Here is a 12,697-nt window from a genome sequence, read left to right as displayed (position 1 = left end):
TCAATTGGAGCATTTAGCCCATTTACATTTAAGGTTAATATTGTTATATGTGAATTTGATCCTGTCATTATGATGTTAGCTGGTTATTTTGCTCGTTAGTTGATGCAGTTTCTTCCTAGCCTTGATGGTCTTTACAATTTGGCATGTTTTTGCACCGGCTGGTACCGGTTGTTCCTTTCCATGTTTAGTGCTTCCTTCAGGAGCTCTTATAGGGCAGGCCTGGTGGTGACAAAATCTCTCAGCATTTGCTTGTCTGTAAAGGATTTTATTTCTCCTTCACTTATGAAGCTTAGTTTGGCTGGATATGAAATTCTGGGTTGAAAATTCTTTTCTTTAAGAATGCTGAACGTTAGTCCCCACTGTCTTCTGACTTGTAGAGTTTCTGCCAAGAGATCTGCTGTTAGTCTGATGGGCTTCCCTTTGTGGGTAACCCGACCTTTCTCTCTGGCTGCCCTTAACATTTTTTCCTTCATTTCAACTTTGGTGAATCTGACAATTATGTGTCTTGGAGTTCCTCTTCTCGAGGAGTATCTTTGTGGTGTTCTCTGTATTTCCTGAATTTAAATGTTGGCCTGCATTCCTAGGTTGGAGAAGTTCTCCTGGATAATATCCTGAAGTGTGTTTTCCAACTTGGTTCCGTTCTCCCCATCACTTTCAGGTACACCAATCAGACGTAGATTTGGTCTTTTCACATAGTCCCATATTTCTTGGAGGTTTTGTTTGTTTCTTTTTACTCTTTTTTCTCTAAACTTCTCTTCTCACTTCATTTCATTCATTTGATCTTCAATCACTGATACCCTTTCTTCCAGTTGATCGAATCGGCTACTGAAGCTTGTGCATGCATCACGTAGTTCTCGTGCCATGGTTTTCAGCTCCATCAGGTCATTTAAGGACTTCTCTACACTGGTTATTCTAGTTAGCCATTCGTCTTTTTTCAAGGCTTTTAGCTTCTTTGCAATGGGTTCGAACTTCTTCCTTTAGCTCGGAGAAGTTTGATTATCTGAAGCCTTCTCTCAACTCGTCAAAGTCATTCTCCATCCAGCTTTGTTCCATGGCTGGCGAGCAGCTGTGTTCCTTTGGAGGTGAGAGGCGCTCTGATTTTTAGAATTTTCAGCTTTTCTGCTCTGTTTTTCCCTATCTTTGTGGTTTTATCTACCCTTGGTCTTTGATGATGGTGACGTACAGATGGGGTTTTGGTGTGGATGTCCTTTCTGTTTGTTAGTTTTCCTTCTAACAGTCAGGACCCTCAGCTGCAGGTCTGTTGGAGTTTGCCAGAGGTCCACTCCACACCCTCTTTGCCTGGGTATCAGCAGTGGAGGCTGTAGAACAGCGAATACTGCTGAACAGGAATTGTTGCTGCCTGATCGTTCCTCTGGAAGCTTCGTCTGAGAGGGGTACCCAGCCGTGTGAGGTGTCAGTCTCTCCCTACTGGGGGGTGCCTCCCAGTTAGGCTACTCGGGGGTCAGGGACCCACTTGCAGAGGCAGTCTGTCCGTTCTCAGATCTCAAACTCCGTGCTGAGAGAACCACTACTCTCTTCAAAGCTGTCAGACAGGGACATTTAAGTCCGCAGAGGTTTCTGCTGTCTTTTGTTCAGCTATGCCCTGCCCCCAGAGGTGGAGTCTACAAAGGCGGGCAGGCCTCCTTGAGCGGCAGTGTGCTCCACCCAGTTCCAGCTTCCAGCTGCTTTGTTTACCTACCCAAGCCTCAGCAAGGGCGGGTGCCCCTCCCCCAGCCTCGCTGCCACCTTGCAGTTGGATCTCAGATTCCTGACATATAAATATTGTGGGGGGTGGGGAAGAAACAAAATACAAAACTGTATACTGTTCTTTCAAGTAAGATCTATGGTTATCTCTGAATAATGAGGTTATAGGTACGTTTTAGTCCCCTCTTTTGATAATTTCTAATATTTTCTTAACTTCAAACAGTAGACAGGTATTACTTTATAATACTTTTTAAATTACATATCACCTCCACCAAAATTTAATCTATTACATTATTATTTCAACTATGTAAAAGATACATACAGAGTGGTAGGATTATGAATAACATTTATTCTGTTCTCTATAATATATGTCCATTGTCACTTTATGAAAGAATATTTCATTGCTTTATAGGAAGTACAGATTATTGCCAAGGTAAGTGAAAAACAGAAATATCAAGGTCAGCTATAAAATCATTTATTTTTTAATTCTAGGTCTAATCTTTATAAACATTGCAAAAGAGTTGAATTAAGTTCAACTGTAAAAGATCAGAGTCTACCAAACAAGATAATTATAAAATAGCCAACAGGCCAGGCATGATGACTCATACACCTAATTCCAGCACTTTGGTAGGCGGAGGCAGGCGGATTGCTTGATCCCAGGAGTTTGAGACAAATCTGGACAACATTGGCAAAATCCTATCTCTATAAAAAATACAAATATTAGCCGGGCATGTTGGCGTGGGCCTGTAGTCCCAGCTACTGAGGAGGCTGAGGTGGGAGAATCACTTGAGCCCAGGAGGCGGAGGCTGCAGTGGGCTGAAGTTCACCATTGCGCTCCAGCCTGGGCAATAAAGCAAGACTCAAAAAAATACAAGCCAACAAAAGTTATCACATCAATTCAAAAGGTACAAGTGGAAGTGCTTTATCAAGCATTCTTAACTAATTTTCAAGAATGACTTATTAGGGGACAGAGCAAGACTCTGTCTCAAAAAAAAAACAGAGACCTCACACCTGTAATCCCAGTCCTTTGGGAGGCTGAGATGGGTGGATCACTTGAGGTCAGGAGTTCAAGACCAGCCTGGCCAACATGGTGAAACCCCATCTCTACTAAAATTACAAAAATTAGCTGGGCGTGGTGGCACATGCCTGTAATCCCAGCTCCAGCTACTTGGGAGGCTAAGGCAGGAAAATCGCTTGAACCCGGGAGGCAGAGGTTGCAGTGAGCCAACATCACACCACTGCACTTCAGCCTGAGCGACAGAACGAGACTCCGTCTCAAAAAAAAAAAAAAAAAAAAGAATGACTTATTAAAAGTAAAAAATATGCTGTTCTGTCATAAATAAGTATGGTTTACACCTTCTTCATCACAATTACTAGTTTTTCAGTGGCTTATTAGTGGTAAGAAGTATTGGATAAAAGTAAAATAGTACTGGTAATAAGTATGTTAATTAGCTTGGTTTAACCATTCCACAATGTAGACATATTTTAAAACATCATGTTGCATACCATAAATATAATTTTTATATTATATATATAATTTATATTATGTATATAATTTTATATTATATATAATTTATATTATGTATATAATTTTATATTATATATAATTTATATTATGTATATAATTTTATATTACATATGATTTATATATAAATATAATATAAAATTAAATATGATTTTTATCTGTAAATTAAAAATAAAAATATCTTAATTTTTTTAAATTTAAAGTAAAATAGTACTTCACAATTAATAATAGTGATCCTCCAACAGAATTCAGCTCAATGAAAAAACAAGACAGAGACAGCTTCCTAACAGCCTGCATATCTCAAAAATAAGCTAAAAGGAAACAATTAAATCAAAGCTTTGGGCCTAAATAATAACATAAATCACCATATAAAGTACATTATTATTATTTTTAAAAACGTTCCATACCAAGATTGCTAATAATCTGAGTGGTATGTTTTAAAGATCATTCTCACCAAGAGAGATTTGGAGAAGGGAGAGAACATAATCTTCTTTGGTGCTTTGCCTCTTACTATTTTGCCAAAATTAGTGGTACCTTATCAACAGTATAGCAACATTTCGGCCACTAGGTGGCAGGTTAAAAAAAAAAAAAAAAAAAAAAGCTAAAACAGCAAAAGCTAAGCATATGGGTGCACAGTAAGTTGCTAAACGAAGAGATCAGAGGTACCAATGGCCCAATTCTTCCAAATCTACAAATGCCAAGAAGTGTGATGAAACAAGAACATCCAAAGTAGGACTGACCTTGCCAAGGTTAGATCTGAAAACAGTCACTTCTCATCACTAACAGCATTCTAAGAAAAATTGACATTTGAATAGTGGGTGATTCATACTATAACCTCAAGGAATAGATCAAGGATGAGTCTGGGGAAGAAGGACTACTGGATGAAGAAATAAAATCTCGCTTCTTGAGTTTAGTGGAAGAAAATATCCAAAGATACAGGGAAGCCACCCACCCAACCATCCTCATATTCCACAACTATATCTCAAAAATACTACCCCCACAGTGTGAAACTGTTTACAGAAGTACAGAGAATTAACAACGGAGCAGTCCCCCATACACACAAAAAAGCTGAAGCTACCTTCCAAGAATGTGCAACAAACTCTAACAAAGGTAATCAAATTGTAACATCATGAAGACATGACCAGATTACAATTTACAATAAACTGCCTGATAAAAGAATATGTTAATAATAATTGGATCACCTGCATGCTAGTTATAAAGAATGGCCAGTTTGGCATTCTGAATCTAGTATATGGAAAGAAAATGTCCCATCCCATAAACATGGATATCAGATTCAGAAAGCCATTAAGTCTTAAAATGAAGACAAATGTATTAATGCATCACAGTCTGATGACACAGTCTGATTAACATGATTTAACTAATCCCTCTGGGCTCTGATTCCAAGCTCAACAACCTTATTATAAATTGTCTTGTCTTATATACGAAAGCAATGTTTTTCAACTTCTCTGCAACCTAAGAGTTCAGTATACTCCCAACAGTTAACAGTAATTCACTAGGGTGATGACTTTTAACTATGAGGCATCCCACATATTTGAACCTCCAAGGGATTGTTATTTTAAAAAGCACCCAAATCCTTGAGATTCTCGTGTGTGCAAATTATGGAATACATGAGAAATTTTGTACATGTATATAATATGCAGTAATCAAATCAGGGTATTCAGGGTGTCCATCACCTGAGTACAATGTATTTTTGCATTCTACTCTGCTATAAAACACTGAATTATTTCTTCAAGCTTCCTGTATATCTGTACACTTTAACTCACTCCTCTTCATCTTCCCCTGCACTTACCCTTCCCAGTTATTGTTAACTATTTTTCCACACTCTATCTCCACGTGTTCAAACTGTTTAGCTCTCAGACATTCTTATGACTTCCTTCCACTGGTTGAGAATTATGAACCAATTAAAGAATAAACTGATCTAAATTCAATTATCTGAATGATTACATTTCTTTCTGCAAATTAAAATTTTTGGCATTTTGGTTTTATATGTCAGTTTCTGTGCCCTTGGTTAATGTGAGGCATGCTGAGAGTCAAATGACAAATGTGTCAACGGACCTTAAATGGAGGTCACCTAGTCCAATACCCTGTTTAAGAATACCCTCTATTTTCCAACATTGGTTTAATCTGGTCAGTTTCTATCTAATACCTGAGGATAACTGCACTGACAGCAGACCCCAGAAATAAAAGGAAAAAGAGTTGCTTTTAGAACTCAAGTCTCTCCTTTCAAAAGGTAAGCAAACTTGAGTAGGTACTTCAGCGAAAAGCTACATAAAAAATGCAGTGAGAGAAGACAGATGGCTCAGAGGAAAATGGGCAAAAGGACCCAAGTGGGCACTTCGCAAAAATCAAAATGACTAATAAACATATGAAAAGGAACACAGCCTCATTAGCCAGCGGGGAAATACAAATTAAACAAAAAAAATAGTAAACACTCAGCAGAATGACAAAAATGAGAAAGCCAGACACTACTAAATGCTGGCAAAGACATGGATTAATGAGAGCTTGATTACACTGGGGGGAGAGAAAATTGGAAAGCCAGTTTGGAAAACAGACATCATAAGCATTCCCAGTAAATTTACTTCTTATTCCTACAAACTTTTGCATGTATGCAGGTGAATTTATGTTCAGAGCAATGCTGTTTACATAAGCAACTAAATTGGAAATCACTCAAAAGTCAATTAAAGGTATAAAATGGACAAACAGTGATAGATGAATAAAATTAAATACTATAGGCCCCACATAGTGGCTCAGGCCTGTAATCCCAACACTCTGGGAGGCTGAGATGGGCAGATTGTTTGAGCCCAGGAGTTTGAAACCAGCCTGGGTAACATGGCAAAACCCCGTCTCTATAAAAAATACAAAAATTAGCCAAGCATGGTGGCACACAGGCGTGGTGGCCTATGGTCCTAGCTACTCAGGAGGCTGAGGAGAGAGGATCACCTGAGCCTAGGGAGGTTGAGGCTGCAGTGAACCATGGCTGCACCACTGCACTTTACCTGGGCCAACAGAGTGAAATCCTGTCTCAAAAAAAAGAATATTTTTTAAAAACAAAATTCAATACTATATAGCTGAAAATAAGCTACAGCTGCATATAATATGGACAAATTTCATAAATGTATTAAATAAAAGTGAGAGGAAAAAAGGCAAACAATGTAATTCCACTTATATAACATTCAAAAATAAACAAAACTAAATTATACTTAGAGGTACGTTCATGTATGCTCAAACAATTTTTAGGAAGCAGAAAAATTATTATCACAAAAGAATGGGAGTAATTACCCCTAGCAGAGTAGTAACGTAGGAAAGAAGATATTGCGATTGGAGAAGGCGAACAGGGATTTCTGGAATGATGATGTCGTATTTCTTGACCTGGATAATGGTTATAAAGATGTCAACTTTAAAACTGTTCTTCAAACTGTACATTAGCTTTCACCTACTTTTCTACAGATATATCATACGTCAAAAATGTTTTTAAAAAGAATCAAATAAACAAATTTACCCACTTTAAAATTCTACTGTAGACTAACCTTGCCTTTCCCCAAAAATCAGATGTAAAACATCAATTTCTTAAGATAATGAGGTCTATATGGGAAGAAAGCCCCTTTAAGATTTAGTCCTGGATATCCTAAGGTTTGGGGTGTACTGAATTAGGCCCTAGGTCTAAAGTTAGCTATGCCTGGCAAATAGAAGGTATATGAAAAAGTATTTTTGGTTATTCAAAACCGTATATTCTCAAAGTCCATGGAATATCTTGCTAGTGATTCCTCTTTGCATATGTGATTTACATTTTAAATATTCAATTATTATTCCCAGAATTCCTTACACCAACAGCTAAATTTTTTTAGATACTTTTTTTTCAATTTTCTGTCTTCCTCAGATCAAAGTTGCTAGCATACATTTCCATTTTTAAGGTTTCTGCCTTACTGCTTTCAATTTCTTTTTTCTTTTAGACAGGGTCTTGCTGTCACCCAGGCTAGCACAGTGGCATGAGCATGGCTCACTACAGTCTCAATTTCTTGGGTTAAAGCGGTCCTCCAACCTCAGCCTTCCAAGTAGCTGTAACCCCAAGTGCAGGCTACCACACCTAGCTAATTTTTAAATTTTTTGTAGACACGGGGTCGCCCTATGTTGCCCAGGCTGGTCTCAAACTCCTGGGCTCAAGCGATCCTCTGGCCTCAGCCTCCCGAAGTGCTGGGATTGGCTGCTCTGCCTATGGAGTAGCCATTCTTTATTGTTTTACTTTCCTAATAAACTTGCTGTCACTTAAAAAAAAAAAAAGTTCCAGGATTACATGCATAAGCCACCACATCTGGCCTTGCTTTCAATTTCAATTCTCATTTCTCCAAAAATGAAGATCTTAGCAACGTCTCTCTCAGACATACAACCATACATTTTGGTATTAAAAAAATGAAACTGAACTCTGTCATTCTCTTTCTTCCTCATTTGCAGTGCAGAATGGAAAAATGCTGCAAAATTAAAACTTGTGCCCAGAGTGAAAGTCTGGCAAGAATGAAAGTAAAAAGAAATGAGAGTAAATGACAAAAGGCTTGAAAGGTAAAACTCAGTTACTGAATAGTAGTTTTTCTTTTTCTTATTTGCTTTTTTTTTTTTTTTTGGTGTTTTTGTTTTTTCTTGTTTTTTTTTTTTTTTTGAGATGGACTGCAATGGCATGATCTCGGCTCACTGCCACCTCCACCTCCCGGGTTCAAGCAATTCTCCCGCCTCAGCCTCCTGAGTAGCTGGGATTACAGGCGCCCACCACCACGCCCAGCTAATTTTTGTATGTTTAGTAGAGACGGGGTTTCACCATGTTGGCCAGGCTGGTCTTGAACTCCTGACCTCAGGCGATCCTCCTGCCTCGGCCTCCCAAAGGGCTGGGATTACAGGCGTGAGCCACCGCACCCGGCCTTATTTGCTTGTTTTTAAACAAAATGTGAAAAGACACTGAAGGGTCGGGCATAGTGGCTCAGGCCTGTAATCCAAACATTTTGGGAGGCCGAGGCGGGCGGATCACCTGAGGTCGGGAGTTTGAGCCCAGCCTGACCAACATGGAGAAACCCCGTCTCTACTAAAAAAAACTAGCCAGGCATGGTGGCCCATGCTTGTAATCCCAGCTACTTGGGAGGCTGAGGCAGGAGAATCGCTTGAACCTGGGAGGCGGAGGTTGTGGTGAGCCGAGATCCAGCCATTGCACTCCAGCCTGGGCAACAAAAGCGAAACTCTATCTCCAAAAAAAAAAACAAAAATTAGAAAAGACACTGAAGGAATTTAATTTGCTGTTAGATTTTTTTAAAATTTTTATTATTTAACTTTTTAAAAACTTTTAGATTCCCAGGCAAGATGGCCAAATAGGAACAGCTCTGGTCTGCAGCTCCCAGTGAGACCAATGCAGAAGACGGGTGATTTCTGCATTTCCAACTGAAGTACCCAATTCATCTCATTGGGACTGGTTATACAGTGGGTGCAGCCCACAGAGGCCAAGAGGCCAAGCAGAAGCAGGGTGGGGCATCGCCTCACCTGGAAGGTGCAAGGGGTGGGGGAACTCCCTCCCCTCGCCAAGGGAAGCCTTGAGGGATGGTGCTATCGGGCCCAGATACTAGGCTTTTTCCCAGTCTTTACAACCCACAGACCAGGAGATTCCCTCGGGTGCCTACACCACAAGGGCCCTGGGTTTCAAACACAAAACTGGACGGCCATTTGGGCAGACACGGAGTTAGCTGCAGGAGTTTTTTTTCATACCCCAGTGGTGCCTAGAGTGCCAGCGAGACAGAACCGTTCACTCCCCTAGAAAGGGGGCTGAAGCCAGGGAGCCAAGTGGTCTTGCTCAGCAGATGCCACCCCCACGGAGCCCAGCAAGCTAAGATCCACTGGCTTGAAATTCTCACTGCCAGCACAGCAGTCTGAAGTCAACCTGAGACACTGGAGCTTGGTGGGGGGGAGGGGTGTCCGCCATTACTGAGACTTCAGTAGGCAGTTTTCCCCTCACAGTGTAAACAAAACCACCTGGAAGTTCAAGCTGGGCAGAGCCCACTACAGCTTGGCAAAGCCCTGAAGCCAGACTGCCTCTCTAGATTCCTCCTCTCTGGGCAGGGCATCTCTAAAAGAAAGGCAGCAGACCCAGTCAGGGACTTACAGATCAAATTCCCATCTCCCTGGGACAGAGCACCTGGAGGAAAGCGTGGCTGTGAGTGCAGCCTCAGCAGACTTAAACAATCCTGCCTGCTGGCTCTGAAGAGAGCAGTGGGACTCCTAGTGCAGCGCTCAAGCTCTGCTAAAGGACAGACAGCATCCTCAAGTGGGTCCATGACCCCCATGCCTCCTGACTAGGACACACCTCCCAGCAGGGGTCGGCAGACACTTCATATAAGAGAGCTCTGGCTAGCCTCTGGCAGGTGCCCCTCTGGGACAAAGCTTCCAGAGGAAGGAGCAGGCAGCAATCTTTGCTGTTCTGCAGCCTCCGCTGGTGATACCCAGGCAAACAGGATCTGGAGTGGACCTCCAGCAAACTCCAGCAGACTTGCAGCAGAGGGGCCTGACTGTTAGAAGGAAACTAACAAACAAAAAGCAATAGCATCAACATCAACAAAAAAGACGACCATGCAAAAACCCCATCTGAAGTTCACCAACATCAAAGACCAAAGGTAGATAAATCCACAAAGATGAAGAAAAGACAGTGCAAAAAAGCTAAAAATTCCAAAAACCAGAATGTCTTTTCTCCTCCAAAGGACCACAACTCCTCGCCAGCAAGAGAACAAAGCTGGATGGAAAATAAGTGTGACGAATTGACAGAAGTAGGTCTCAGAGGAGCGCCTCTGCCCGGCCGCCCCGTCTGGGAGGTGAGGAGCACCTCTGCCCAGCCGCCTCGTCTGGGAGGTGAGGAGCACCTTTGCCTGGCCGCCACCCCCTCTGGGAGGAAGTGAGGAGCGCCTCTGCCTGGCCCCTCCGTCTGGGAAGTGAGGAGCGCCTCTGCCCGGCTGTCCCGTCTGGGAAGTGAGGAGCGCCACTGCCCGGCCGCCCCATCTGGGAGGTGAGGAGCACCTCTGCCGGGCCGCCCCGTCTGGGAGGTGAGGCGCGCCTCTGCCTGGCCGCCACCCCGTCTGGGAGGAAGTGAGGAGCGCCTCTACCTGGCCGCCCCGTCCTGGAAGTGAGGAACGCCTCTGCCCGGCCGCCCTGTCTGGGAGGTAAGGAGCGCCTCTGCCCGGCCGCCCATCATCTGGGAGGCGAGGAGCACCTCTGCCCGGCCGCCCATCATCTGGGAGGTGAGGAGCGCCTCTGCCCGGCCGCCCTGTCTGGGCGGTGTACCCAATAGCTCCGAAGAGACAGCGACCATCGAGAACGGGCCGTGATGAAGATGGCGGTTTTGTTGAAAAGAAAAGGGGGAAATGTGGGGAAAAGAAAGAGAGATCAGATTGTTACTGTGTCTGTGTAGAAAGAAGTAGGCATAGGAGACTCCATTTTGTTCTGTACTAGGAGAAATTCTTCTGCCTTGGGATGCTGTTGATCTATGGCCTTGCCCCTAGCCCCGTGCTCTCTGAAACATGTGCTGTGTCAACTCAGGGTTAAATGGATTAAGGGCGGTGCAAGATGTGCTTTGTTAAACAGATGCTTGAAGGCAGCATGCTCGTTAAGAGTCATCACCACTCCCTAATCTCAAGTACCCAGGGATACAAACACTGCCTAGGAAAACCAGAGACCTTTGTTCATGTGTTTATCTGCTGACCTTCTCTCCACTATTATCCTATGACCCTGCCATATCCCCCTCTCCGAGAAACACCCAAGAATGATCAATAAATAATAAAAAAAAAAAAAGAAGTAGGCCTCAGAAGGTGGGTTAATAACAAACTCCACTGAGCTAAAGGAGCATGTTCTAACCCAATGCAAGGAACTAAGAACCTTGATAAATGGTTACAGGAACTGCTAACTAGAATAACCAGTTTACAGAAGAACATAAATGACCTGATGGAGCTGAAAAACACAGCATGAGAACTTAGTGAAGCATACACAAGTATCAATAGCCGAATCGATTAAGTGGAAGAAAGGATATCAGAGATTGAAGAAAAACTTAATAAAAATAAAGCGTGAAGACAAGATTAGAGAAAACAGATGAAAAGGAACAAACAAAGCCTCCCAAGAAATATGGGAGTATGTGAAAAGACCAAACCTACGTTTGACTGGTGTACCTGAAACTGACAGGGAGAATGGAATCAAGTTGGAAAACACACTTCAGGATTATTATCCAGGAGAACTTCCCCAACCTAGCAAGACAGGCCAACATTCAAATTCAGGAAATACAGAAAACATCACAAAGATGCCCTTGAGAAGAGCAACCCCAAGACACACAATCGTCAGATTCACCAAGGTTAAAATGAGGGAAAAAATGTTAAGGGCAGCCAGAGAGAAAGGTCGGGTTACCCACAAAGGGAAGCCCATCAGACTAACAGTGGATCTCTCAGCAGAAACCCTACAAGCCAGAAGAGAGGGGGGACTAACATTCAACATTCTTAAAGAAAAGAATTTTCAACCCAGAATTTCATAACCAGTCAAACTAAGCTTCGTAAGTGAAGGAGAAATAAAATCCTTTACAAGAGCTCCTGAAAGAAGCATTAAATATGGAAAGGAAAAACCGGTACCAGCCACTGCAAAAACATACCAAAATGTAAAGACCATCAACACTATGAAGAAACTGCATCAACTAACAGGCAAAATAACCAGCTAGCATCATAACAGGATCAAATTCACACATAACAATATTAACCTTAAATGTAAATGGGCTAAATGCCCCAGGTGAAAGACACAGATTGGCAAATTAGATAGAGTTAAGACCCATCAGTGTGCGGTATTCAGGAGTCGCATCTCACATGCAAGGACACACAAAGGCTCAAAATAAAGGGATGGAGGAAGATTTACCAAGCAAATGGAAAGCAAAAAAAAGGCAGGGGTTGCAATCCTAGTCTCAGATACAACAGACTTTAAATCAATAAGCATGAAAAAAAGACAAAGGGCATTACATAATGGTAAAGGGATCAATGCAACAAGAGCTAACTATCCTAAATAGATACGCATCCAATACAGGAGCACCCAGATTCAAAATGCAAGTTCTTAGAAACCCACAAAGAGACTTAGACTCCCACATAATAACAGTGGGAGACTTTAACACCCCACTGTCAATATTAGATCAACAAGACAGAAAATTAACAAGGATATTCAGGACTTGAACTCAGCTCTGGACCAAGCGGACCTAAAAGACATCTACAGAACTCTCCACCCCAAATCAACAGAATATACATTATTCTCAGTACCACAATGCACTTACTCTAAAATTGACCACATAATTGGAAGTAAAATATTCCTCAGCAAATGCAAAAGAATGGAAATCATAACAGTCTGTCAGACCACAGTGCAATCAAATTAGAACTCAGGATTAAGAAACTCACTCAAAACTGCACA

General features: G+C 42.0%; 1 protein-coding gene across 2 annotated transcripts in view; it reads right to left on the bottom strand.

Annotated features, from left to right (window-relative positions):
- DCK (deoxycytidine kinase) overlaps positions 1–12,697 on the bottom strand; it is a 39,379-nt gene that overhangs the window by 16,784 nt on the left and 9,898 nt on the right. Inside the window, exon 3 of one of the 2 annotated variants that reach the window (XM_063663749.1) lies at positions 6,530–6,619. The exons of the other annotated variant lie outside the window; for it this stretch is intronic. Within the exon in view, the coding sequence (XP_063519819.1) occupies positions 6,530–6,619 (90 nt within the window). The remainder of the gene's footprint in view (positions 1–6,529; positions 6,620–12,697) is intronic. 2 annotated transcript variants of the gene reach the window in all.

Source organism: Pongo pygmaeus, chromosome 3, assembly GCF_028885625.2.
Source record: "Pongo pygmaeus isolate AG05252 chromosome 3, NHGRI_mPonPyg2-v2.0_pri, whole genome shotgun sequence".
Classification (NCBI taxonomy): Eukaryota; Metazoa; Chordata; class Mammalia; order Primates; family Hominidae; genus Pongo; species Pongo pygmaeus.
The sequence above is the reverse complement of the archived record's forward strand: the minus strand, read 5'-3'. Positions and strand labels throughout refer to the sequence as shown.